General features: G+C 39.1%; 1 protein-coding gene across 1 annotated transcript; it reads right to left on the reverse strand.

Annotated features, from left to right (window-relative positions):
• Nucleotides 1-11,001: 11,001 nt before the first annotated feature.
• On the reverse strand, nucleotides 11,002-18,107 carry LOC141666637 (O-fucosyltransferase 29). Its single transcript, XM_074472749.1, has 9 exons — nucleotides 17,337-18,107; nucleotides 16,010-16,097; nucleotides 15,371-15,447; nucleotides 15,127-15,215; nucleotides 14,534-14,723; nucleotides 14,063-14,244; nucleotides 13,078-13,180; nucleotides 12,589-12,917; nucleotides 11,002-11,766 (listed from the first exon to the last, which is right to left on the reverse strand). Exons 1-9 carry the CDS (start codon nucleotides 17,619-17,621, stop codon nucleotides 11,358-11,360), a joined length of 1,752 nt encoding a protein of 583 aa, XP_074328850.1. The 5' UTR covers nucleotides 17,622-18,107; the 3' UTR covers nucleotides 11,002-11,357.
• Between the last annotated feature and the right edge of the window lie 5,661 nt (nucleotides 18,108-23,768).

Below are 23,768 nucleotides of genomic sequence, written 5' to 3' on the forward strand. Positions count from 1 at the left end.
AGCCATTAAACATGATTCTCACTTGACAAGTAGGTTGAAAAGCACCTTGAAGCTTTGATTGCTTAGGATTTACATGTTTTAGCTTTATTTTTAGGAGTGGTGTAAGGGATGAACCTCAAGAGTTGCCGTAAACCTGTTTTACAATTGTTTAGTTCATCTTATTATAGAACTATTTGATTCGTATTATTATATGATCAAGTTTGCTTATCTATTTTAGTACAAGTACGGGTAAAATAGGAGATAGTTTTTAAAGCTAGCAAGCTAACAGTACAAGTACTTGAAAAGGATAGTAGAAAAGCAAACAAATAACTTAAAATAGCATAATAAGCCCCGAAGGGTAATAAGTTCTGAATACGATTAAGTCAATACATAGAAAGCCACAATGGGCCAAACAAGAAAAACAAAATACTCAAAGATCCTTGAAGAAGTCATCATCGATGTTTCCTTCATCGGCAGCAGAAGAAGGAACTGGCACAGGATCAGCACCTCGAGGAGAAACAGCTGCGGCCTCAGCAGAAGTAGTAAGAGTAGGAGAAAGAGGGATATCATCAAGAAGAGGCTCTTTCCCAGGAATATCAGGGACTGGATAGGCAGTGAGAGTCACCTCCGGAATCTTCTTTCCAATCTCCTCTACTATCTGCTCCCAACAGCTAGAAAAGGTCTCCGGGAAGTTAGCATCGTACTCAGCGTTTAGGACATCCTGAAAGTCCTGAGATGCCTTATACTCAGCTATCACCTCAGCTCGAGCCCTTTGAGCATCCAGCTCCAGCTTACGAACTTTCTCCTTTTCATCCGCCAGCTCCTTCTCTACCTCACGGAAACGAGTGAAGTTGGCCTCGGAAGCCTTGAGGTACCTATCCCTGTCTCTCTCAGCAATAGTTAGGCTGGTCCTCACATCCTTCAAATTGTGAAGGGCAGCCTGGAGATAGGTATTCATCTACACAAACATATCAAAGTACAGTAAAAAAAACAGTTAAAAAAGGAAGAGGCTTACAGAAGCCACGGCCTGAGCACCCAGACGCTCAATCTATAGGTCATCAGAAGACTCTACAATCTCAGCCCTGTCACGAGGCGTGATCACACTCTCAGACCAAACGGCGGCAGCCTTGGAACTCCCTACCACCGTGTCCCTCCTCTGAAGGCCCCAAGTGACGGTGAAAGGAGAGGTATCTTCATCAAGGCTAAGAGGCCTCTGGGATAAAAAGGTAGGGACGGCCTCCTGAACTGTGACTGAAGGGCCGTCACCAATCCTAACCCGCTTGTCGCGGTGGGTCTCAACAGCAGAGCCCTTGGCAGCACGGGCCTCCCGCTTCTTGAAGATTGTGTCCAAAGCTGCCCTAGCTGCAGGCAAATACAGGCACATAAGAAGAAGGACAAATAGAGAATGGAGAAAATGGAACAAAAAGGGGAAAGAAATACCCTCGGGACCAAGGTCACTTAGACCTAAATCTTGCAAATTACCCTCTGAAAGGATGAGAGCGCAATGGTGCAAGTTATCAGCAGTAATGGCCTTGATGGCCGCATCCTCATCTATCCCCAAGTTTAGGTCTCTTAAAGACCCGTTTATACTTTTTGAGAAGTCGGGCCTGAAAAAATGGTCCCAACCCTCCTCGGAATCCAGAAATACATAAAACCACTCACTCTTCCATGTTGGATACGAGTCGGGGTTGGTGCCAGAAATAAAGCAGGAACGGGCCAAGGATCTATGAACTATTTTGACCCATCCTTGGTCCTCAGAAGCATTTACAAATTTAAATAAATAACGAAAGACACAAACATTTGGCTCAAAACCGTGTTTACGAGATTGGGCCATATAACGGTGAATAAAACGCCAAGAGTTGGGTGTGAGTTGGGTCGGACAGACTCGGGCCTCAGCCAAAAGGCGAAAAACAAAGGGATGAGGAGGTAGGTGAAAACCAGCATAGAAGGTTTCCTTATAGACCCGAATGGCCCCAGGCTTTGGGTAGCAGGCCCTATCATTTGGGCCTGGAGCCTCGGCCCTATAAGGGTGAGAAATGCCAAAAAGGCGGGCTATGGTACCTACTTGATCTGGACCAAATCTAGAAGGATAATTATATGCATCTAAGTGTAACATGTTAGGAAAGGCTTGCCCGAATTCGGTTAAAAGATCCCTAAGAGAAATAACTGAGGAATGTACAAGAGATTTTTTACCTCAGCTGGCTCTAGAGGGACGGGCGACAGCTTGGGGGACATGGGAGTGAGATGAATCAGAATCCGCCATGGATGAAGACAAAAACCCAGGAAGCTCTTGAAGGTAAGTGAAGAAGATGAAGATTCAAACAGAATCTTCAAAATAAGCCAAGAAAGCGGCGGAGTAGAAAGCCGGAAATCGCTTTGAGGTGGCGATTCTTGAGAGACTAATTGCAGAATAGAAGTTAAGAGATTTTTGTGAAAGTAAAGTGTGAGAAATGAACTCACACTCCACCTCTTATATAGAAGAACTTAAGGATGCATAAACGTGCCTGGGCCTAAAAAAAGGCGGGAAGCCCATAAAATTTGAATTTTAAAAAGATTTGCAATCAAAAATCAAAGTTCATTAAATGAATCAAGGCTCGAAAAGCCTCAACAACGCCTACGATGCATTGTCCCTAGCTGTTGTTAGAAGTGTGGCTCCTAGGTGTGGTCCAACAACGCCCAGGAAGCATCAGTCTTCAACAACGCCCAGGGTGCATTGTCCCTAGCCGTTGTTAGAAGTGTGGCTCCTAGGCGTGGTCCAACAACGCCCAGGAAGCATCTGTCTTCAACAACTCCCAGGGTGCATTGTCCCTAGCCGTTGTTAGAAGTATGGCTCCTAGGCTTGGTCCAACAACGCCCAGGAAGCATCAGTCTTCAACAACGCCCAGGGTGCATTATCCCTAGCCGTTGTCAGAATGTATGTCTCCTAGGCGTGGTACTAAACCTGTCTCCTAGGCGTGGGTGCACAACGTCTAGGATCTATGAATGCATCGGCCTCCAACAACGCCCAGGACGCAAGTTTCCTGGACGTTGATAGGAAACTGTCTCCTAGGCGTGGATCAACAACGCCCAGGAAGCATAAGCCTCCAATAGCGCCCGGGACGCAAGTTTCCTAGACGTTGTTAGGAAACTGTCTCCTAGGCGTGGATCAACAACGCCTAGGATGTATTGAGCAGCAAAAGTTCTATTATTTAATCAGAAAATTAGGGAAAATCCAGAAATTAAAGGAAAAATCCCAGAAAATTAGGGAAAATCCAGAAATTAAAGGAAAAATCCCAGAAAATTAGGGAAAAATCCAGAAATTAAAGGAAAAATCCCAGAAAATTAGGGAAAAATCCAGAAATTAAAGGAAAAATCCCAGAAAATTAGGGAAAATCCCGGAAATAAGGGAAAAATTCCTAGAATTAAGATAATTCCTGAATAAAAGGAAAATTCATTGTAAATGTGTAGGTCGCTCCACACTTTACGCGAAAACGAAACCATGTAAGGGAATAAACAGACTTAACTTCTGCGAAACCTAATCAATGTTTCCCAAAAGTTGGGGGGCAAATGATAGGAATAAATAAATTATGATTAAATACTGCAAGGTGTGGGCTGCTAGGCCCAATAAAAGATATATGATACTCAGACCAGAAAGGTTAAGCCTGATGAACCAGATCAGGCCTGATGGAATAAAGAAGGCCCAAAAGCCCTGATTATTAATTAATTTCGTAATTAATTAATAAGGCAAAAATCAGCTATTGAGAAGGGTCCCGATAAGGATATAAATCCTTATAGATTATCCTCAAGGGGACCTAAAAGGATAAGGAATCAGTTTCCTACTATTTAGGACTCCTAAGTCCATTCTAATTATGAGACTTGCCCACCAAGTCTCCTATACCAAGTCCAATTCAAGGACTCCCAACATCTATATAAGGGGCCTCACCCCAAAGATCAGAACTACGTTTTTTGGCTTGATTCTCTAATTCACAGAGATACGTAGGCATCTCGTAAAGGCAGAGTTAAGCTACGAAACACGAGAGCAGCCATTAAAGGCCTTGAGCTCCCGAACCTTAGCAATAAATACAGCAAATAGTAACCTTAGTTTTTTATCCATAACAATAATTAATTGGCAAATTTAATAATTGATTAAATTAGATTTAATTGATTATAAATTAATTAAGAAAAGTTTTTAATATTATTAATTAAGAATTTAATTTTTGGAAATTAAATCAAGAGAGAAAATTATTTCTAAAGTGTTTAGAAAAAGGATTAATAATTAAAAGGTGTTTTAATTATTAATGAGAATAATAAATGGGTTAATAATAATAATATTTTATGGGAAAATTTCAGCTGAAAATTTTGTCTATAAATATACTATTATAAACCCTATTTTTATTCTAACCCAAAAATTTGAGAAAAACCTAATTCTCTCCACCTCCTCCTCCTTAACGTCGTTTTCTTGGTGGATACCGGTGGAGTGCTTCACGTTTGAGGAGCAGCTGCTAAGGATCTCCGATCGTTGCTTTTGGATCGCTATTAAAGGTTAGTAATCGATTCATATGTTTTAATCACGATTTATATGCTTTTATTTGGATTTTATATGTGTAAAAGTGTTTTACCATGCCTCCGCTGTGATTAAAATCCAACAGGTTCTCCTTCCCACAGAGCAATAAACTTTGAAGAAGAAGCAAATGAAGAAGGACTGGGGACAAATATGGAGCTAATCGATGAAGTCCGGGACCAGGCTGTAGAAAGGATGGAAAAATATTAGGAGAAAATAAGAGAACACTTCAGTAAAAAGTCAAGAGTCAAAAACTTCCAAGTTGGAGACTTAGTCATTCGAGACACTGAAGCATCAGATCCCAAAAACACTGGAAAACTAATGCCCAAATGGGAAGGACCATACAAGATCAAAGAAGTCCTCAGGCCAGGAACCTACAAACTCCTGAACATGGACGGCTCAGAAATCCCAAACACTTGGCATGGACTAAGGCTAAGAAAATTCTACCAGTAGGAGAACAAATAAAGCAACCAAAAATCTTGTAGCCAATATGGCAAGCAACCAATTTGTTTCTCCTTATATTTTGTACGAATGATTAATGAAAAGCTTTTCCCCTTTATATACTTATCAAAGCTAACCACTAGTCCGGACAAGCTATTAGTCAGGACTAGAGCAACCATTTTCACTTAGAATTAATTTTCTAACTAAAACCCACACTAGTCCGGACAAGCTATTAGTCAGGACTAGAGCAACCATTTTCACTTAGAATCAATTTTCTAACTAAAAGCCACACTAGTCCGGACAAGCTATTAGTCAGGACTAGAGCAACTATTTTTACTTAGAATCAATTTTCTAACTAAAAGCCACCACTAGTCCGGACAAGCTATTAGTCAGGACTAGAGCAACCATCTTAGAATTAATTTTCTAACTAAAAGCAACCACTAGTCCGGACAAGCTACTAGTCAGGACTAGAGCAACCATTTTTACTTAGAATTAATTTTCTAACTAAAAGCCACCACTAGTCCGGACAAGCTACTAGTCAGGACTAGAGCAACCATTTTTACTTAGAATTATTTTTCTAACTAAAAGCCACCACTAGTCCGGACAAGCTATTAGTCAGGACTAGAGCAACCATTTTTACTTAGAATTAATTTTCTAACTAAAAGACACCACTAGTCCGGACAGGCTATTAGTCTGGACTAGTACAACCATTTTATTTGGAATAAATTTTCTAAGTGGAAAAGCTAACCACTAGTCCGGACAAGATACTAGTCAGGACTAGCGCAACCATCTTTACTTAGAATAAACTTGCCAAGTGAAAATATTCTAAGGCAAAAAACAAACTACAAAACCAAAGCAAAATAATAGCAAACATTAAAAATTACCGGACTTGAATAAGCCCGGAGCAGAATACGAATATTACAGATATCAAAGTTATCAAACGTCTTCAAGAAACATCAAAATTACAAATTCAAGACTCCGGAGCATTAGGAGGCAAGAAGCTGGGACAGGGCCCGTCGAACGGCTCCGGATCTCCTAGCCCAAGCTCAAAATCTTACTTCGCCTTAATAAACTCAGCGACAAAGCTGTCCCAGTCGGCTTCCGGATTGGTCTTGATATGTCGCTCCGCAACCAACCAACAACGGCCTATCTCCGGAGCACCAGCATTGGCAAGAGCTCTATCGTATTCCTCAGACCTTTTAAACTCCTCGATAACCTCGGCCTCCGGACGCACAACAGACATCTGCCTCCGGAGCTCAGCCAACTCGGATTTCAGATTTGAAGCTTCCTTTTCAGCATTCTCAGCCCGGGTCCGGACTTCATCAAGCTGCTGGTTCAGTCCGGAGAGAGAAGTGTCCTTCACGATTATCTGGTCCCGGAGACGACTAATCTCCGAGTCCTTATCAGCAATGGCACTCCAGGAGTTTTTAAGCTCATTGTAGGCCAGAGAAGCTGATCCGTCCATATACCCACCAAGCTGTAAAAAATAGAGAAATTTAGAAAAACATTCTAAGGCAAATCAACACAATAAACAAGAACAAAAAGAAGAAATACCTGACCCCAGAGCCGGGAACACTCCTTCATAGTTGCATCAAATCCGGACTGATTCATCCTCCTCCACTCAGCTTGAGTAGAAATCCCAGCCATGAAACGAGCAACTTTTTCCTCCAACCCCGGACCACTTTCATCCGGACCCTCTTCATCAGCAGCTTTTCCTTTACCAGTTCCGGAGCCAGCCTCAAAATTTTCAGCCCGGGGAGGTTTTGACCCAAGATTCCGGAGCCTCTTTCTCCTCCGTCCAGACTCAACATCCGGAATTTCCCCAATAGGGCCAAGATCCTCCAGATTATCAAACTCATTACCAACATCCACCTCAGCGTTCGGCTCCAGAGCAGACTGGTTTATATCAACTTCGGGTTCTGGCCTCGGAACCACATTACTCTGGGATCCTTCCTCCACAGAGGCATTCGATCCGGACCCAGCACCAGCAGTTTTCTTCGGCAACTTGAAAGCTTTGCCAAGACCTTTTAATGCATCACTGTATGCTGAAGACGACATATCCGGATTGTAATGAGGCAAACCTGCAAAGTAACAAAGCAAAAACACAAGTCAAAACCAATACAGAGTCAAGGCAAATGAAGAAAGATAAGAAACATATAGGGAGTCCGGACAAAAAGAAAAATTACTTACACCCTATTCTATGCATAGTCCTATACATCATAAAAGTATCCCGGGTCATTTGAAAACCCAAGCATTCACAAAATGCAAAAATCATCCGGATGGCATCTCCCCGGAGAACATCCCTTCGGAACCTAGTCCGGACTCCTTCAGCAGCAATATACGGAAGATAAAACAAATCCAAGCCCCTCAACATGATAAGCTCACCATTCCAATACTTCAAGGAAGACTGCTGAATCACTGGCCTATAAGAACCCCCATAACCGCACTCAGCAGCCCGGAACCGAAGCTCATAAAGAGGAGTCTGACTGGACCGGACCAAGTGAAAAATATGATGCCACAATTTGAAAGTCGGCTGAACTTTGAACTGGTTGCAGGAAGCAATAAACCAGGTCATCCATTTTATGCCATTAGGGGTTATCTGCATCGGAGAGACCTTGTATACATACTTGCACAAGTGCTTCAGGAACAAGTGCCAATGCGGGTTCCACCCGGACCAGAGATGTTCCAACCACACCGGAACAAACCCATCAGCCGACCTGTGATATATTCTCTCTCCGGGCTCAGGCCACCTCCACTCTATACTAGGATCAAGCTGGAAAGCAGCCCGGACTGAAGAATCCTGCGCCGCATGGTCCAAAGCAGCATATTCCTCCTTCAACTCATAGGGCTCCTTAGCCACTATGCTACCCACGAACTTCCTATCAAACTCTTCCTGATTGTAAGGTCCCGGAGCCGCGTTCTGCTGCCTAGCGTAACCGAACATAATGCTCCTATAGTAGAAGATGTTCTATATTTCATCACTCTTGGTGATGAAATAACCCGGGGTCTCAATCCATAAGCCCTTCGGAGTGCAAGGCACCTTCCTAGAGGAAATACGAGCTACAGAAAGCTTAGTTATGGCCTCAAAATCAGAGGTGGAAGCCTTCTTCCCCATCTCAACCCGCTCGGAATCACTACAAGACTCGAGATCTGAACCAGATAGCCCCGGATAGCAGGTTATATAAGCCTTGGCACGAGCTTTAGTCCGGACCATAAACCTAAAACAAGTGATAAAGGTTAGTCTAAAACCTACAGTTTACTTATCTTGGAAGCTACATGGTCCGGACTATCCTATGTTCAATTTTATTCTCAAAAGCAAACAACCCGGAGAAAAAGCTCAAAATCAAAAACAGAAATACAAAACTAAATCAACACTCCGGACTACACACCTACCCTATTACTCCGGACCCAAAACTACCCTATTACCCAAACCAAAACAGCAAATTATCACAAAAGCACAAAAACCATTAGTCCGGACTAATAAACCAAGTCCGGACTCAACCAAAAACCCTAAATCTAAAAACACAATTCACCAAAATCAAAGAGCCAAATCATGCCTAAAAACATATACATACACACATATATAAACAAGAAACACAAGAACCACACGAGACAAAGCGACATAAACAAAAACATGGCACAAAAATTCAAGTCAAAGGCAAAATCGAAAACAGAGGAGGAAAACAACACTTACAATATAGAGATGACAGAGAAATTGAGGACGACCAAGCAAACAACAAGGATCACTGGAACTTCTCCAAGAACCACCGCCGGAAAAAGAATTTGAGAGGAAAAAGAAAGCACAAGCAAGAAAAGGGATAAAGAGGAGAAAGTAAAAAAAAGAGGTAGGAGGGGAGGAGTGCCTTTTATAAGCACGGTGAAATCCCAGCAGCCACGCCACGTGGCAACATCTGGAGCGTCCATCAAAACCGTAATTAATAAAAGCAATAATGAGACACGTCTCTCCACATCTCTAACAGCTGCAATAATTCAAATAATTGGGGGGGGATCCCCAAAACCGTTTTAACTTCCAAGTCCGGACTCCTTCGCACTCAGCACTCCGGACTGGGGGGCAAGAAAAGCTCAACTCCTTCCAAAGACAACCACCTTAGTCCTGATTCGCCGAACTCACCGCAATCCGGACCGGGGGCAAGAAAAGCTCCACTCCTGCCAAAGCCAACCACCTTAGTCCTGATTCGCCGAACTCACCGCAATCCGGACCGGGGGGCAAGAAAAGCTCCACTCCTGCCAAAGCCAACCACCTTAGTCCTGATTCGCCGAACTCAGAGCAATCCGGACTGGGGGGCAAGAAAAGCTCAACTCCTGCTAAAGCCAACCACCTTAGTCCTGATTCGCCGAACTCACCACAATCCGGACTGGGGTGCAAGAAAAGCTCAACTCCTGCTAAAACCAACCACCTTAGTCCTGATTTGCCGAACTCGGCGGACTGGGGGGCAAGAAAAGTTCAACTCCTGCTAAAGCCAACCACCTTAGTCCTGATTCGCCGAACTCACCGCAATCCGGACTAGGGGGCAAGAAAAGCTCAACTCCTTCCAAAGTCAACCACCTTAGTCCTGATTCGCCGAACTCAGCGCAATCCGGACTGGGGGGCAAGAAAAGCTCAACCTCTTCCAACAAAACACTCAAAAGCTCATTTTCTACAAACAATCCCAATTTCACTCCCTCATCCAGAAAATCTGCATAAGGGAGCGGGGGGCACATGATAGTACATACAGCTCCCAGAAGGACTACTCCTAGGCCCCTAACTCCATATAGCTCCTGGGAGGACTACTCCTAGGCTCCTGACTCCACGCAGCTCCTGGGAGAAGTAGTCCCGCACACTACCAGTCCTAACCAGCTCAGTCCCGCAAGCCTAACCTTGGTAAATCCTAGCACGTGAGGCGTTGGATCAGGCACATGATGGGGACAACTGTCACACATCGATCATGGGAATAATCAGGGCACGTATCAGAGGATCCTCAGAACATTCCTCAGCCAGTCCCGCACTGACACGTGTAAAGCATCCACCCCAGTCAGGTGTCCTCCGCTCCCAGAACCAATGACTATGATCTAAAGGTACCAATCTCAAAACCCTACCCTTGGGTTATAAATAGTCCAAGAAGGTGAGGTTTTGGGGTTAATCATTCTCTCACACTCATATACACACACAGCCACCTTACATTCATATTCATCTTCATCTTCCCAAAAAGCTAGTTCTTACTCTCACGTCGGAGGCGCCGCGGGACTCCAACCCCCTTCCGGTGTTATTTTGTAGGAACCCAACCACAGCTACACCTCTGCAGCGGCGAAGGATCCAGGACGGCGTCGAAGGAGCAACCCCGCCACCAGGAGCTATCACTTGGTACAGACATGAATGTCAGCAAGCAAGCAAGGCAGAATGCACAGGTTGGTCGTTTGAAGTGGGAGGTTGAAACTCAATGTAGATGTTTCAGTATTCACAGGGGCTTCATCTTTTACCATTGGTATGCTGATTAGGGATGATCAAAGAAACAGGCAAGAATCTGAACCCCTATTGCTTCAGGTGGCGATCAACTGGATAGAAGAACTAGAAGGCTCATAATGTGGAATATAGAATGTGACTCGCTTTTAGTAGGTTGAAGCTTTAAGGACAAACCAGGATAACCAGTTGGAGATTGGGAATATTCTTCAACATTGTCATTCCAAGCTCTCCCAAAGAGATGATCTGACCATCCGTCGTATTAGAAAGCAAGCAAATAGGACAACACATCTTATCGCTACAATTTCATGTTTGTTAAATAAGTTCAATCTTTTCTCGTCTTCCGTTTCCGGAGGAATGAATTATTTTAAAAATATTATCCTGATTTTCAAGCATTTGTCAGGTCGCAGAAATCTATTTTTATCAATTTAAGATTTTCCAAATTGAACATTTTCTTGCTAGTTTTCGTAATCCTTTATTTGAAAAAATATTTTTGCCAAATTTTATTTTCTGGAGGATAATTTCCGATCAACAAACAGAGCCTAAAAAGTCTGCATTCTTTTCCCATTTAATTTAAGAGATATGTAACACAAATTATCTCAAAAATGTTTGGCAGATTCATCTTGTTGTAATATACTTTAAGCAAACCTACCCATAGTGTATGTGGAAAATTACATATAAACAATTGCAGCTTATTTGAAATTATAAATTATCTATACATATCCAGTTCATCATTCAGCTATCCGAGCATGGATATTTATATGGAAGCTAGGTGCCATCTAACAGGGCAGTAGCTCATCCTGCAATGCCATGCTGATGAAAAATGTGGCATGATAATATCTAGCGCGGGTGGCCACAAAATGGAAGAGATGGCAGCTAGCTCAAGGATCTAACAATCAGATATTCATGCTGGAAAATGTTCGTTCACAATCTATCCATCTAGTCAGCCAAAAAGTCAACTTCATCAACTTCTGTTAGAGACACTGGCACTTTTACCGTACCTGTATTATTTAGCCGGTCATAAGTTTCTGGCCTTTGATAATCTGTGTCGTCTCCGTGTTCAGCTATTGCCTCTGTACCATTTAGAGCTCTATCTGAAGATCTATCTCCCATATTTCTGCTTCTTATACGAGAGTACTTAAATTTTTTCTTGCAGATGCAAGCAGCTGGATACTCGTGAAACTCACCGCGTCCTGGTCTAACCTCTTCAGGTTCTCCCATGAAACCCCGTTGGCAAGATTTTACCTTTCTTGCAAATGTATTCCATCCCATCTTATCACGCTCCATGAATATTGCACTAAGTCTTTTTGCATTTGGTCTGATGGTTCTTTTGTGCCCCATGTACCTCCTTTCACCCATGAAAAGAAGAGCATAAACAAATGATTTTATCAAATCAACACTAGCAATAGAAGTTCTCAGAAAGCTGGTGGTGCATTACAATGCGAGAACATTAATATTATAGAAACCTTTATAATTAATATCACGGAGTCTTCTAGATACATATGTGTGCTTGTACATATGTATTACGTATAGTAAACGTCTGGATCAGTTGCTTCCTTGCATGAAGAGGAATAACGCAATAGTGCTCACTTGCCCAATAGGCTATACAATCTAATTACAGTATCAGCTATATATAGTTTGTTAAATTATTAACTAAAGATACCTCTGCAATAAATTTCAATACCAGAGTGATGTTGTTTGATGACTAGTGTTTGGCCTCGTTTATTAGTGCACTTCCTCTAAAAATACTTCAGCCACCTATCCCTCTTCAGTTTTCTATAGTATAAACAGTAGTCTAAGATTGCTTTGACCAGTTGCCACATCTAGCATACATTAATTAAAATTGAAGTCGTAAAATCGAGCGAGAATACTGGGTATGTTACTGGGTATGTTTGGTTTAATTCGGTATTAAAGTTGTAGTAGTGAGCTATTCCTAAAAGATAACAGTGTTTCAATACACAGATGAAAAATCTATGATATCTTGGAGGCTCTAACCTACACCTTAGCGCCACATTTTGATACATACATGTGTAATTAAAGCAATTCCCTTGTTTAGCTCAAGCACAGGTCTCAATTTTATTTTATTTGTGTGTGTGTGTCCGGGGGGAGGCTTCAGCAGATTAAGACAAGTGCATGGTGATTAAGTACCATCCGATTTTTTAATCCATACCTTCTACCGGCAATAATCTTAGCCATGTTCCCATTGTTGTTAGTAACAAAGACATCACTTTCGTCGCTAACTATGTAGTCAATGGCAGCAAGGCGAGAAGAAAATGAAGATAACGGCTGTATCTCTTCTCCCGCAAGCATCTCCTTTGTGTAGAAGTTTGGAAAGAGCTCTCGAAGTGGTCGAAGAGTCTCTTCTCCACCATATATTTCACCAGATGCAACATAAATGAATGTGTCATTCTTAAAGCCAAGTGCTCGCAGCATCAAACCCACTTCATGGGGTGTAAGTGGACATTTCCCTCGCTTTCGCTCCCCATCAGGGGATGTCTCCTGTAACAAAATAAGAAAGAAAATAAAATAGGTCACAATACATTCTTCAAAATGACGTTTTCTATGCCATGGCATGTTTTATTTAAACTAGTATATAGCAGATAGCATCCAGATTTATTTTATTAATATTTTTGAAATCCGTTAAAAGCCATAATCTCACAGGTAACGTCGTCCATCGTTTTCTTATTTCACCAAGCTCGTATCTCTCTTTATCACCCCCGCCATAATAACAACCAGAGAAAGCTAGCATATCAGGTTCAAACCTGTCATATCAATGCATCATTAATAGAAATTGGACCCTGTGATATATCATATCAATGTAAAATTATTAAGATACAATTAATTGTACACATATGCACATATAATATGCAAATACCAGTGCAACAGGGATTTCAACTGACAAGAAAATTACCAGGAGGCGTTGAACCAGTCAAAATTAGTATTATGACAATGAAATAATGTGAGTAATGTGAAGAGTAAAGAAGTATCAAGCTCATTAAGTCAAGATACTTCAATACAAAGCAGTAAAATTGGTGGCTTTGGGTTCTAATGTTATAATGAAGAATTGTTTGTTTTTGTTTTTACATGTATTAATATTATTTGTTGTTGCTTGTAGCATTGGGCTTAATGATATCATGTAACAATTATTATTAATTTATTATTGTTATTATTAATAGTATTATGATCAAAGAGCTTCAAATGATTCTAGTCCTATGCCATGGATTCTACGAGCAACTAACCATCAATCTAGCATGAAGAGTATTGAATATTTGATTATTACGATGATTAGGAAAGGTTCTGCAAGTTTTATTAAATGAGCAAGTATTTGCCTGCTAACCTGTAAATCAAAGTTGGTGTAAGACAGCACATTTCATTTTTGTTCTTATAAGTCTTGCAGTGTGATCACTAAGCACTTATTTGTTTGATGGGAAAGGAACATGAAAATAAAGACCCGAGTGACCACAAGGCAAAGAAAAGGCAACAAACCCCACAAAAGAAATTATCAGTTTCACCAATCACTTTGCAGTGCACAACACAGCCTACATCTTAATTCTTAAGTATAATCTTTAAAGTAAATATCAAAGGAAAGATGATACCTGGCGACCTACATAAACATTAATTTCAAGATATTGTAGATAATAAACCTTAAGTGAACTGCTATGAAGCGCTTTGCCATTTTCCGCATTCTTGTCACCACCTTCTGGCCAATACTCCTTATAGGCTTTGTAAACCTTAAAGCATGATAATTTACACGACAACGCAACTTCTGAAGCTCTTCAGGAAGGTCATTTGAAAGCCTATAGTCAAACTTAGTTAACTGAACAACCTGCAAAAGCAAAGGGTGGATAACATGTCAATGTAAGAACAGCAAAAAGAACAGTTAACTAAGATTTTATTCTAATTAATTAAAAATTAATTGGTTTCTATGACTTGAATGAATGTCAATCATGGGTTGCTACATGCAGATAAAGATCCAGAGATTTCATATTTCTTCGTGTCTAATTCTTTTAAAATTTAGATTGCTAAAATTTAACGTAAAAATAGAATGAAAGATGGTTGTCCATATCCCAAGACAGTCAATATCTAAACTACAATAGAGATCATGGTGTTCTTACACGTCTCCTCAAGAGTATAGGCAGCACTTCATCCAAATAATAGTCTGGTTCTGATTTCCTTGGTACGCGCATTGTATATGGGGGCTTTAACATTGATCTCATAACTTTATCTGGGACTCTTTTGACAATGGGGACATCCTTGGCAAGGGAAGAGATGAACCAATCAACATCAAATATGTTGAGGAAGTCGCTGCAAGTTATAACAAAGTTTGAATAATGACAAATTCTCTTAAATAATCACCATAGCAATACACTAATAAAACAACTCTTTGAAGTTCACCGATCATATAAATTCGGTATATTCTCTTACTAAAACATTTGAAGCAACTTGTAAATTGGAAATGTTTACATAATTCCTTGGGTCAAGTATTCTCACGTGTGTGCTTAACTTGATAATTGGATTACTGCTGTTTTGTGTATTCTAAATTATAGTGCACCAAAGTTCTATGCAGCACATGCAAATGGGTAACAAATAACGAGAGTTGCTATGCCATATCGTGCATGTACTGGCTTGTTCTATAGAAGATAACAAGCTTCAAGAGCAATTGGCACATAAACATAATTTATAGCGCAGTAAAAAAATGTCAAATTACCTATTATCCTTCCAGAATGAATTATGATCCAGCTCAGGTACAACAAGAGTAGCATTCAAAATTCGAGCAACAACAACAGCATCAGTAATCTGAATTTAAATGATAAATTACTCAGTACGTTGAAATACATCTAATAATTGTTTCATTTCCCATGATTAGGGAGAAGCAAGACTGTCATAACATAAATGTCAGGTCAAATTTGTTAACTGCATTGGTATTGAATCATAAAGAATAGAACACTTACTCCTGTTCTTTGTTGGTTTAACCCTCCACTTGCCGCAATTAGTAAATAACCATTTGAGACTTTCTCACGTACAGCAGCTGAAATATTCACCAGTGATATTATGCAATTTATAGTGTTTGCAACTAAATGATAGAGAGCTGCAAAGCTATTGAGGCAGAAATACTAGCACATAAAGATACAACAAAAGAAGAACCTAAAAAACAATTAAAATAAGGAAATACTATTGGCTTCTCGAAAGGAAAAAAAGAAAACTGAAGATGTATATTAGTATGTTCTGTAATCTTTATTATATTATTTTGTTTTTGGAGATGCTGGAGGTAGCTTTAGTGGAACATAGTATAATAAAGTTTATGCGCACAAAAGTATTCTGCATGAGAAACTGTACTCTAATAGGCCTTTAGCATTGCCACTGAGCCAAAAGTCTTTTGTCATGTCATGCTTCGTATGATAGAATAATTATTTATTCAGGTCTAGCGGTGTTTTGGTGTGATTTGTATATGAGGTTTTTGTGTTAATAATGATTTTTAAATACAGCATAAAACAAAATGAACAACATGCTACAAAAAGATATATTTGATGCTGTTTAGATATAGCTACATATAGTTGGAGTAAACCATAAGTATAAGCAAGCCAACTTACGAGCAAAACGCGGACCTCTTTCACTACATCCGAAGTAGTACTTAGAGAACTCAGATCTCCAGATATCCACTGGTGCACGAGGTCCATTCTAAAATGCAGGAAAACAGCAAATTTATAATGGGTGACGCGAGATTAAATAAAACAAATAAGTTTTTGGATACCATATGAGAAAGACATTAATATATCACAAGCGGGATGTACAGGACCAGCAACTTTAGATATCATCTACTTACCAAGAAAACATAATGCATATATTGTTACATATAAATATATACGTGCACATCTTTTACACATTAAAATAATAATATAACCCGTCACATAATTTAACAATAATCCAGACTGGTCGAATATGCTTAGCTGCCTCTTTTGCACCATTTACATTATTAAAATCAAATGCTGATTGAAATACATAGGTGTCATAAAGAAAAATGTATTTTCACAAGTACCATCAGAAACCAAATGAGACTAACTTAATTTACGATCTTACAAAACTTTTCATATATTAGATTCAACTGGGACTCATTTGACAGCGAAGAAGGATTATTTGGCTACAAATGTGCTAAATTTCACGGTGTATGAATTAATATGAGGAGGTGGAATATAGATGAACTGTGTACCACACAAATGATTGGGCATTACAAAACTAAGGATGAATTTGAGAACTGAAAATACAACCTGTTATATTCATGTTACTTTGACATTCCCCTAGGAAGAACAAACTTTCTACTTAGTTGGAGGTCATAGGTAACAATGAAAACTAAAAAGATTTTAAAACTGGCAACCAGATGTCCCCGTGTAGGAAAAAATATGTTGGCACAGAAGAAAGTAAGCTTCAGTATACTATAAGAAACCTAAAATGTCATTAGACTTCTCCAAATGATTAGCACAGGAATTGATGTATCCCCATATAATCATCTAAGGTAACACCTACATACGTATTCCCTATCATTACCAATTAACAGGTGAGGAAAGAGAAAATTGTCTTCTTCTGAAAAACTATATTATCAGTATCACGTACCACTAATTATTAATTTATTGCAGCAAAACAAAACATAATCCTAGTACTAGTTAACCATAACAAACCATGACTAACGTATTTAGCTAGAATCGATCAAATAGACTGTACTCCGGTAGAGTACTAAGCCGTAGCGAAACAAAGATAATTAGTAAAAATAATCACAAAGACACCTAAAACAATATATTTTTTGCAGAACAGTTAAAAATCAATAAAGATTCCAATTTGCAAAAGCCGTCATTTCAATACAACAATTCTAGCTCAAAACTAACATATCCCAAAACATACAAAAAGATAAAAAGTAAAGATTACCAGTTTGTAATACCAGCTACGCTTAACTAACAATCTTTGCGAATACCACTCGAGATCAGACGCTATATGTCCAGTAAACAAAGAAATCAATCCCAACACAAAAAGCATAATCCCACAAACCAATGACCACCGGATCGGACGCCTTTGCGTAGGCACATTCGAAGACCATCTCCAAAAGAAATCTTGCTTCTTAGTAACACCATTTTGAGAATGTACTAAATCCAGATTATGATTAGCCCAAATAAAAACCTTGCCACTAAATCTCCAACCTTTAGCCACACCCATAACTTAAAACACACTTAAATTCAAAAATCTCCTGTTCTAATCTCATGTTCCACCCAATAAAAATCTCACCTTTTTAACCCACTTTCTTGATTTAGATGTGGTCAATGTGAGTATTTGTGTGTGCTTCTTTGAAAGTAAATATGCGTGTATAAACAGTAGGAAAACCCCAATTGGGTAGTTTATAAACAAACTTAAAAGTGAAGAATATATGTGCCTAATCTCACTTCCCAGTAAAAATCTCACCTTTTTGCAATTTTTCTTGATTTTAGATGAAAATGTGAGTGAGTGCGTGCTTGTGTGTGTATTAGAGTTTAAACACAGTTGGAAAGTTGAATTGGGCAGGAGAAGAATTAGGGTTTTGGGGGATCGGAGTTCCTAAAATGGCGGAACTGAGTGAAGATTTGCAGAGAGAGAGAGAGAGACGGGGTAAGTGTTGTAAAACGGGGGTTTCTAATTTAAGACGGTGAAGTTTGAGTGTTTTACGCAAGTATGAAGTGTAAAGTTCGTTGTAGATTAACTGAAAATATATGTCAAACTTACTATTATATTAATACTACTTGTCATTAATTTCCAGCACTAAATCTTAAGCTTTTTTTCTTTAAAAAAAAATAAAATTCTCAAGTCTTTTCAAACTTAATTACTTGCTCATTCTGTAAATTATTTTTTTTAATAGAAGCAAATTGCATTACTAAAAAATATCAGTCAGGAGAGTCTCCAACAACATGCATCAAGGAGACGTAAACGCGTTTTGACAATTTAGAGAACAGGGTAATTGGATAATTTAGCTACTAAATGAGCAACCCTATTCGTTTGTCTTTTAACAAAAGAGATTGAATAACCTGGTCTAGAATCAAAAATAGTACGGTAGGCATCCAAAATAAACCCATCTTCAGAAGATTGTCAGAGGAAGAGTTCAAGGCTTTCCTCGTGATGAGGGAATCTGATTCAATTACCACCGGTTCATGGAAGCAAGCCATTTCAGACCTTCAAGGACTGCAAGAGATTCAGTTTCAAACACTGTGGAAACCATGCTTCTGCTTATCGTATTACCACACACAAAGGTTTCCGTATGATCCCTGAGAACCAGACCAATAAAAAAAGACTGAGCACCTAGATTCACAGCTGCATCAACATTAAGTTTCAGCACCCCCAGCTCTGGTTTTGACCACTTTACCGGACTCTGAGAAGAATTATGAGAACTAGTAACCCCCTGCAAAACACATTTATCCCTACCTTCCTTCCAGTCTTCAATGCTTTTGGTGCTCCAAGCTATAGCAACTCCCGCTGGAAAAACCTTGTTTTCTCACACTCATTTGTTATGAAAAAACCAAATTCCCCAAAAGAATTTAGCAATTTTCAAAATCTCCTCAATGGGGCTTGTTCTTGTCTTAGTGACTATCCATACGGAGACAGACACCTCCAATGATAAGTCATAAACCGCATTAACCACCCGCCAACATGCCACAGCAAACTGACAACTAAAGAAAACGTACAAAAGGTCCTCCACCTCAGAGTTACAGAAAGGACAACTAATAGGAAGATTCACTCCCTTAGAACTCAATCTATTCCTCACAGGGATGTTACTACAAAAACGCCAAAGTAACAATTTGATTTTATGAGGCAACTCTAGCTTCCAGAGCTTGCTCCATCCACTAGACTGAGGAACAAAACCTACTCCAATATTCTGAACATGCCAACACTGGTATCATGTTTTAACTGAATATTTACCATTAGTTGTTCTTGACCAAGCTAAACGATTAGTACCAGATGCAACAGGAATACGAGTTGACAAAACCAAAGCAACATCAGTCGCAGAAAACGTAGATACCACCTTATTAACATCCCATTCATTTGACCCTGGCACAAACAGACGAGCCACTCTAATATTTTATCAACGTACCTGCGAGTTTAGTCGACTCAAAAGTCCTCTGTTCCAATCAACCATGGGTCCTGGAAATATTTTATTGTTCCACCATCACATAACACCCATATGTACCCTTGCATTATCTTATTTCTAGCTGTAACAATTCCTTGCCAGATAAAACTTGATCCAACACCCAATTTAGCCTGTAAGATATGCAAGTTTAGGAAATATTTAGCTTTGAAAAACCGCGACACAAGAGATTGAGGTTTGTTAATGAAAGTCCAAACATGAATGGCTACAAGGGTTGTTAGGTCACACACACTGTAGAAGGGGGTTGAATACAGTGTTTACTATAATCAAATCGAATATAAGAACTCAAGTAACAGAAAACAGATTTTATTCAACACAATAAACTCTGTTACAATATGGAACTGTCCTCTCTCAGTGATGAACAAATTATCACGAGAGTTGCTAGGGTTACAAAGAATAATAACTTCGATAATGATAACACTTATAGTGTAAACCCTATGCATGTGTTTATATACTACACAGTTACAAGATAATGTTCTAATTGATATGGAATATAATTCTGCTTCCTAAAATATATCAACTAGTTTTCTTTTCTTCCAAGTATTCTATTCTGCATAGAATTCTTTTTTCATGCATATTTCTTTCTATCTTAGCCTCGATCTTCTTTCCTTTCAATTAGCCGCCTGCCTTATCTGAAAGTCTCTTTAAGTCCTGATATTATCTCCTGATAAGTATCTTCTGATAACTTAAGTTCTGATAACTTAAGTTCTGATAACTTAAGTTCTGATATCTTAAGTTCTGCTTCAGTATAAGTGTTGATTTCCAGTTAAGTACTGATTTGTCCTGTTAAGTAAGATCTGAAAACTAAACACAAATCATATTACACATGACATTATCAAATATATCTAACAATCTCCCCCAACTTGTAAATTAGCATAATATACAAGTTTAACAGATATTTTGATGATTTCAAAAATATTAAGTATAAATGCATGAGAATTTGACTAGATAACTACAACTTACAGTCCTTTCAGCTTTACCATCTTAAGGTCTGATAACAGCATCAGTCTGTATACACTTCAGAATTTAAGCAGTTGTAGATCTTTGACTTGGCTTCAATTTCTGATCTCTTTGATGTCAGGAGTTGTTCTGAGATATTTCTTCAACAAATATCTCTCAACATATTCAAGTTCATTGACCATCCTCCTTTTAGCATTTATCAATTCAGCTGTATCTTCACCGGTTTGAAAAATAGTTGCTCTGAGATCATTTATCTTAGCTTTTCTTATCTCCTGATCTAGTCTGATCAGATATGCCTTGTCAGACTCTAGATTGAATTTCACAACCTTATAACCAAGAAAAGTAGTTATAATCTTAGCAGAGTTAGGCTTCATTTTGACAATATCACATCTGTGATCTCTGTACTTGGGACAGTATATGCTGTCAGACTTTACAGAATAAAGCTTCTTCTGTCTTTGAATTTGACATTTTAAATAACCTGCAGCACTATCTGTTAATCTGTCTTTCACTTTAAGTAGAAATAGAACATGTTCCAGTTCCTCAAAATACTTCAGTGGTATAGCATTCTGCCTAATCTGGTATACCCTTCCATCTGTCATAAAATATAACAAGATATGTTCTTTCAAAATGGTATGGTAAACCATTTGTACAGATTCAAGTCGATTCAATCTTTTAGGAGTTGCTCCCACACCTAGTTCACTTAAGGAAGTTGGATCATTGGTAGTGTTATGTACTCTTCTTTCATCAGAACTACCCAATCCAGATTTATCTCTTGCTTCCTTTCCTGTAACAACTCTTGCTTCAAAACCACTTGTTGCAGTCTTCAAAAGTTGAGCCTGTTTAGCTTTGGTGAATCCTGGTAGGAGTATCTTTGAAGGTTTAACATGAGCAATGTCAGAGGTTTCCTTTTTCTTATCTTCTGATATCAAGCCAACTTGAGCTATGTCAGAGGTTGTTTGCTTCACTGTCATATCAGAACTTACTACATCTTGACTCTGAACAATATGAGCCATGTCAGAGGTTGTTTGAAAAATCTTCTTTTATATCAGAGTAAGATTAGCATCTTCTTCATCAACAATTATTTCTTCATCCATGACTGGCATATAAACCTTTACAGGTTCATCAACTTTTTCTTTGCCCTTGGACCTTGGATCAATTTCCACTTGTGATTTGGCTTTGGTTGCCTCAGAACTTGTTCTTTCCTTTATCACAATACCCTTAGGCTTTGGAAATTCTCTTTTCAACAACAGAAGCTTTAGATTTTGTCTTGACACCTTCTGCTTTGAGTCTAGCTTCTTCTTCCTTTAGACTCTCAAAGTCCATTCCTGGATTTTCTTTAAGAAATAACTGCTTTGAAATTTCTTCATCAAGTTCCAGATGTTCACCAGAACTTATCCTTTTACCAGTATCAGAACTTATTCTTCTCCCAGTATCAGAACTTGTTCCTTGACTTGTAATTCTAGCTTTACTTGTTAAAAATCCTTTGCCTTGACCTTGACCTCTACCCTTATCAGAGTTTCCCTGGTCATCATTTCCATCATCTTTTCCCTTCAGTGTCTGAATAGATTTGCATTTGGACTTAATCACTTTCTCCCCCTTTTTGGCATCAGCAGGTAAAAGAAGAGAGACAAGTAATTCCACTAAGGATTGGATCTCATTGAGTTGATTTTGATGAGAAGCTTGATTCTTCAGAATTTCATCAATCTGGGTTTGTTGCTTCTCCTGAGTTTTCTCAATGTAGGCAATTCTGTCAAAGGCTGGCTTGAAATATCTGTTCTTTTCAAGTTTCACATTCATATCTTGCTGGATCAAGGTTTCTTGAATTTTATTCACCTTGGCATGAGTTGTTGAGTGTTGACCCTGAAGGTGCCTAGTACTCAATGCAGTAACTCTCAGCTGTGCCTTGAAATCATCATTTAACAACATTTCATCAGCTTTTGCCAGATGCTCAGCAAGAATCTTTTCCGAAGGAACAAAACTAACTGTGTTCCATTCCTTAGTCCACTCCTTTCCTCTAGGAGTTTCACTCCAAGGTACTGGTGTTTCCCCTGTAACAAACTTCTTGACTAAATCAGCTTTATTAACTGTTTATTGAGGTGCATGTCCTGATGGACCAGCTGCATCAGTATCTAAATTAGCAGTAGCATCACCAATAGTTTCTTCATTGGCAGCATCAGAACTTGTAGATCATGCAGTATCAGCATCCTCTGACAAAATAGCAGTATGTGAGGCTATAGAGGCTTCAACATCATCCTCTAAATTCTGATATGCAGCCAGGTTCTGATCAACATCCAAAATTGATGTTGGTGGAGTGAGTTGAATTGGTGGAGCTTCCAAGTACAAAACCTTAGGCACAATCAAGTTATGAATATCAATTTCAACACTTGTACCTGGTTCTTCAGTATGTACTGGATCAACTATAGGTGACATAGGAGGTATAGGTATTCTGTCTTGAGCAGTTTCTAGTTGTGCAGAAGGAAGTGATTCAATAACAATTGGTTCTGTTGAGATCAGAGATTCTTGATCCCCTTCTTTAGATGCTTCCACTACATCCTCTGAATCTGACTCAACTATGTCCCTGTGAGCTCTCAGTTACAGTATCTTTCTGGGAAGAAACCTTCTCAGCTTCTACAATAACAGGTTATGATATGGGAACCTGTTCCTCAGTTGTTTCATCTCACATCAACAGAATTTAATCAAAACATTCATCACAAAATAAAATTAAAATTCGATGAAATAAAGATTAATAAATTGCAATTAAACATGCACAGTCACATAATTTGAGAAACAAAGAACAAATCTTGCAATTAAAGAAAATTTCATTGATATAACAGATGATTACATTTCATGAAATTTATCAATTACATGCAAAAATTACAAGATAGTCCTATTCTACGATTCTTAACATCAACAGCCTTAGTCCTAGTCTAAGAAGACCTAACGACTACTTCTTCTGCTGCTGACGAAGAGCACTACAAGACGGATGATCAGTTCTTGCTGACGGAGAGCTTCTCTCCTTTCTTTTTCTAACCTATCAAGATGGAGGTGATACTTCATTTATAAGAACAAGAGTTCTGTATGAACCTCTTGTGGAACTGAGTTCCAAAGCTCATCAGGAATGGCGGGGACATGCCACTCCTGTTGCCATTCATCACAACTCAACTCGATGTTAAAGGTTTCATAGTTCAGGAACATGTTGAAACGGACCATTTTTATTGATATGAATAAAAAGA

The sequence above is a fragment of the Apium graveolens genome, chromosome 6, assembly GCF_009905375.1.
Source record: "Apium graveolens cultivar Ventura chromosome 6, ASM990537v1, whole genome shotgun sequence".
Taxonomy (NCBI): Eukaryota; Viridiplantae; Streptophyta; class Magnoliopsida; order Apiales; family Apiaceae; genus Apium; species Apium graveolens.

What these genes read in the sequence shown, in the direction of transcription:
- LOC141666637 (XM_074472749.1), bottom strand. Translation starts at nt 17,621, where the DNA reads ATGGGTGTGGCTAAAGGTTGGAGATTTAGTGGCAAGGTTTTTATTTGG. An exon ending in GTAGCTGGTATTACAAACTG is followed by an intron (nt 16,098 to 17,336) that starts GTAATCTTTACT and finishes CCTGCATTTTAG; the next exon opens with AATGGACCTCGTGCACCAGT. An exon ending in AAGATTATTGCCGGTAGAAG is followed by an intron (nt 11,767 to 12,588) that starts GTATGGATTAAA and finishes CATGGGTGAAAG; the next exon opens with GAGGTACATGGGGCACAAAA.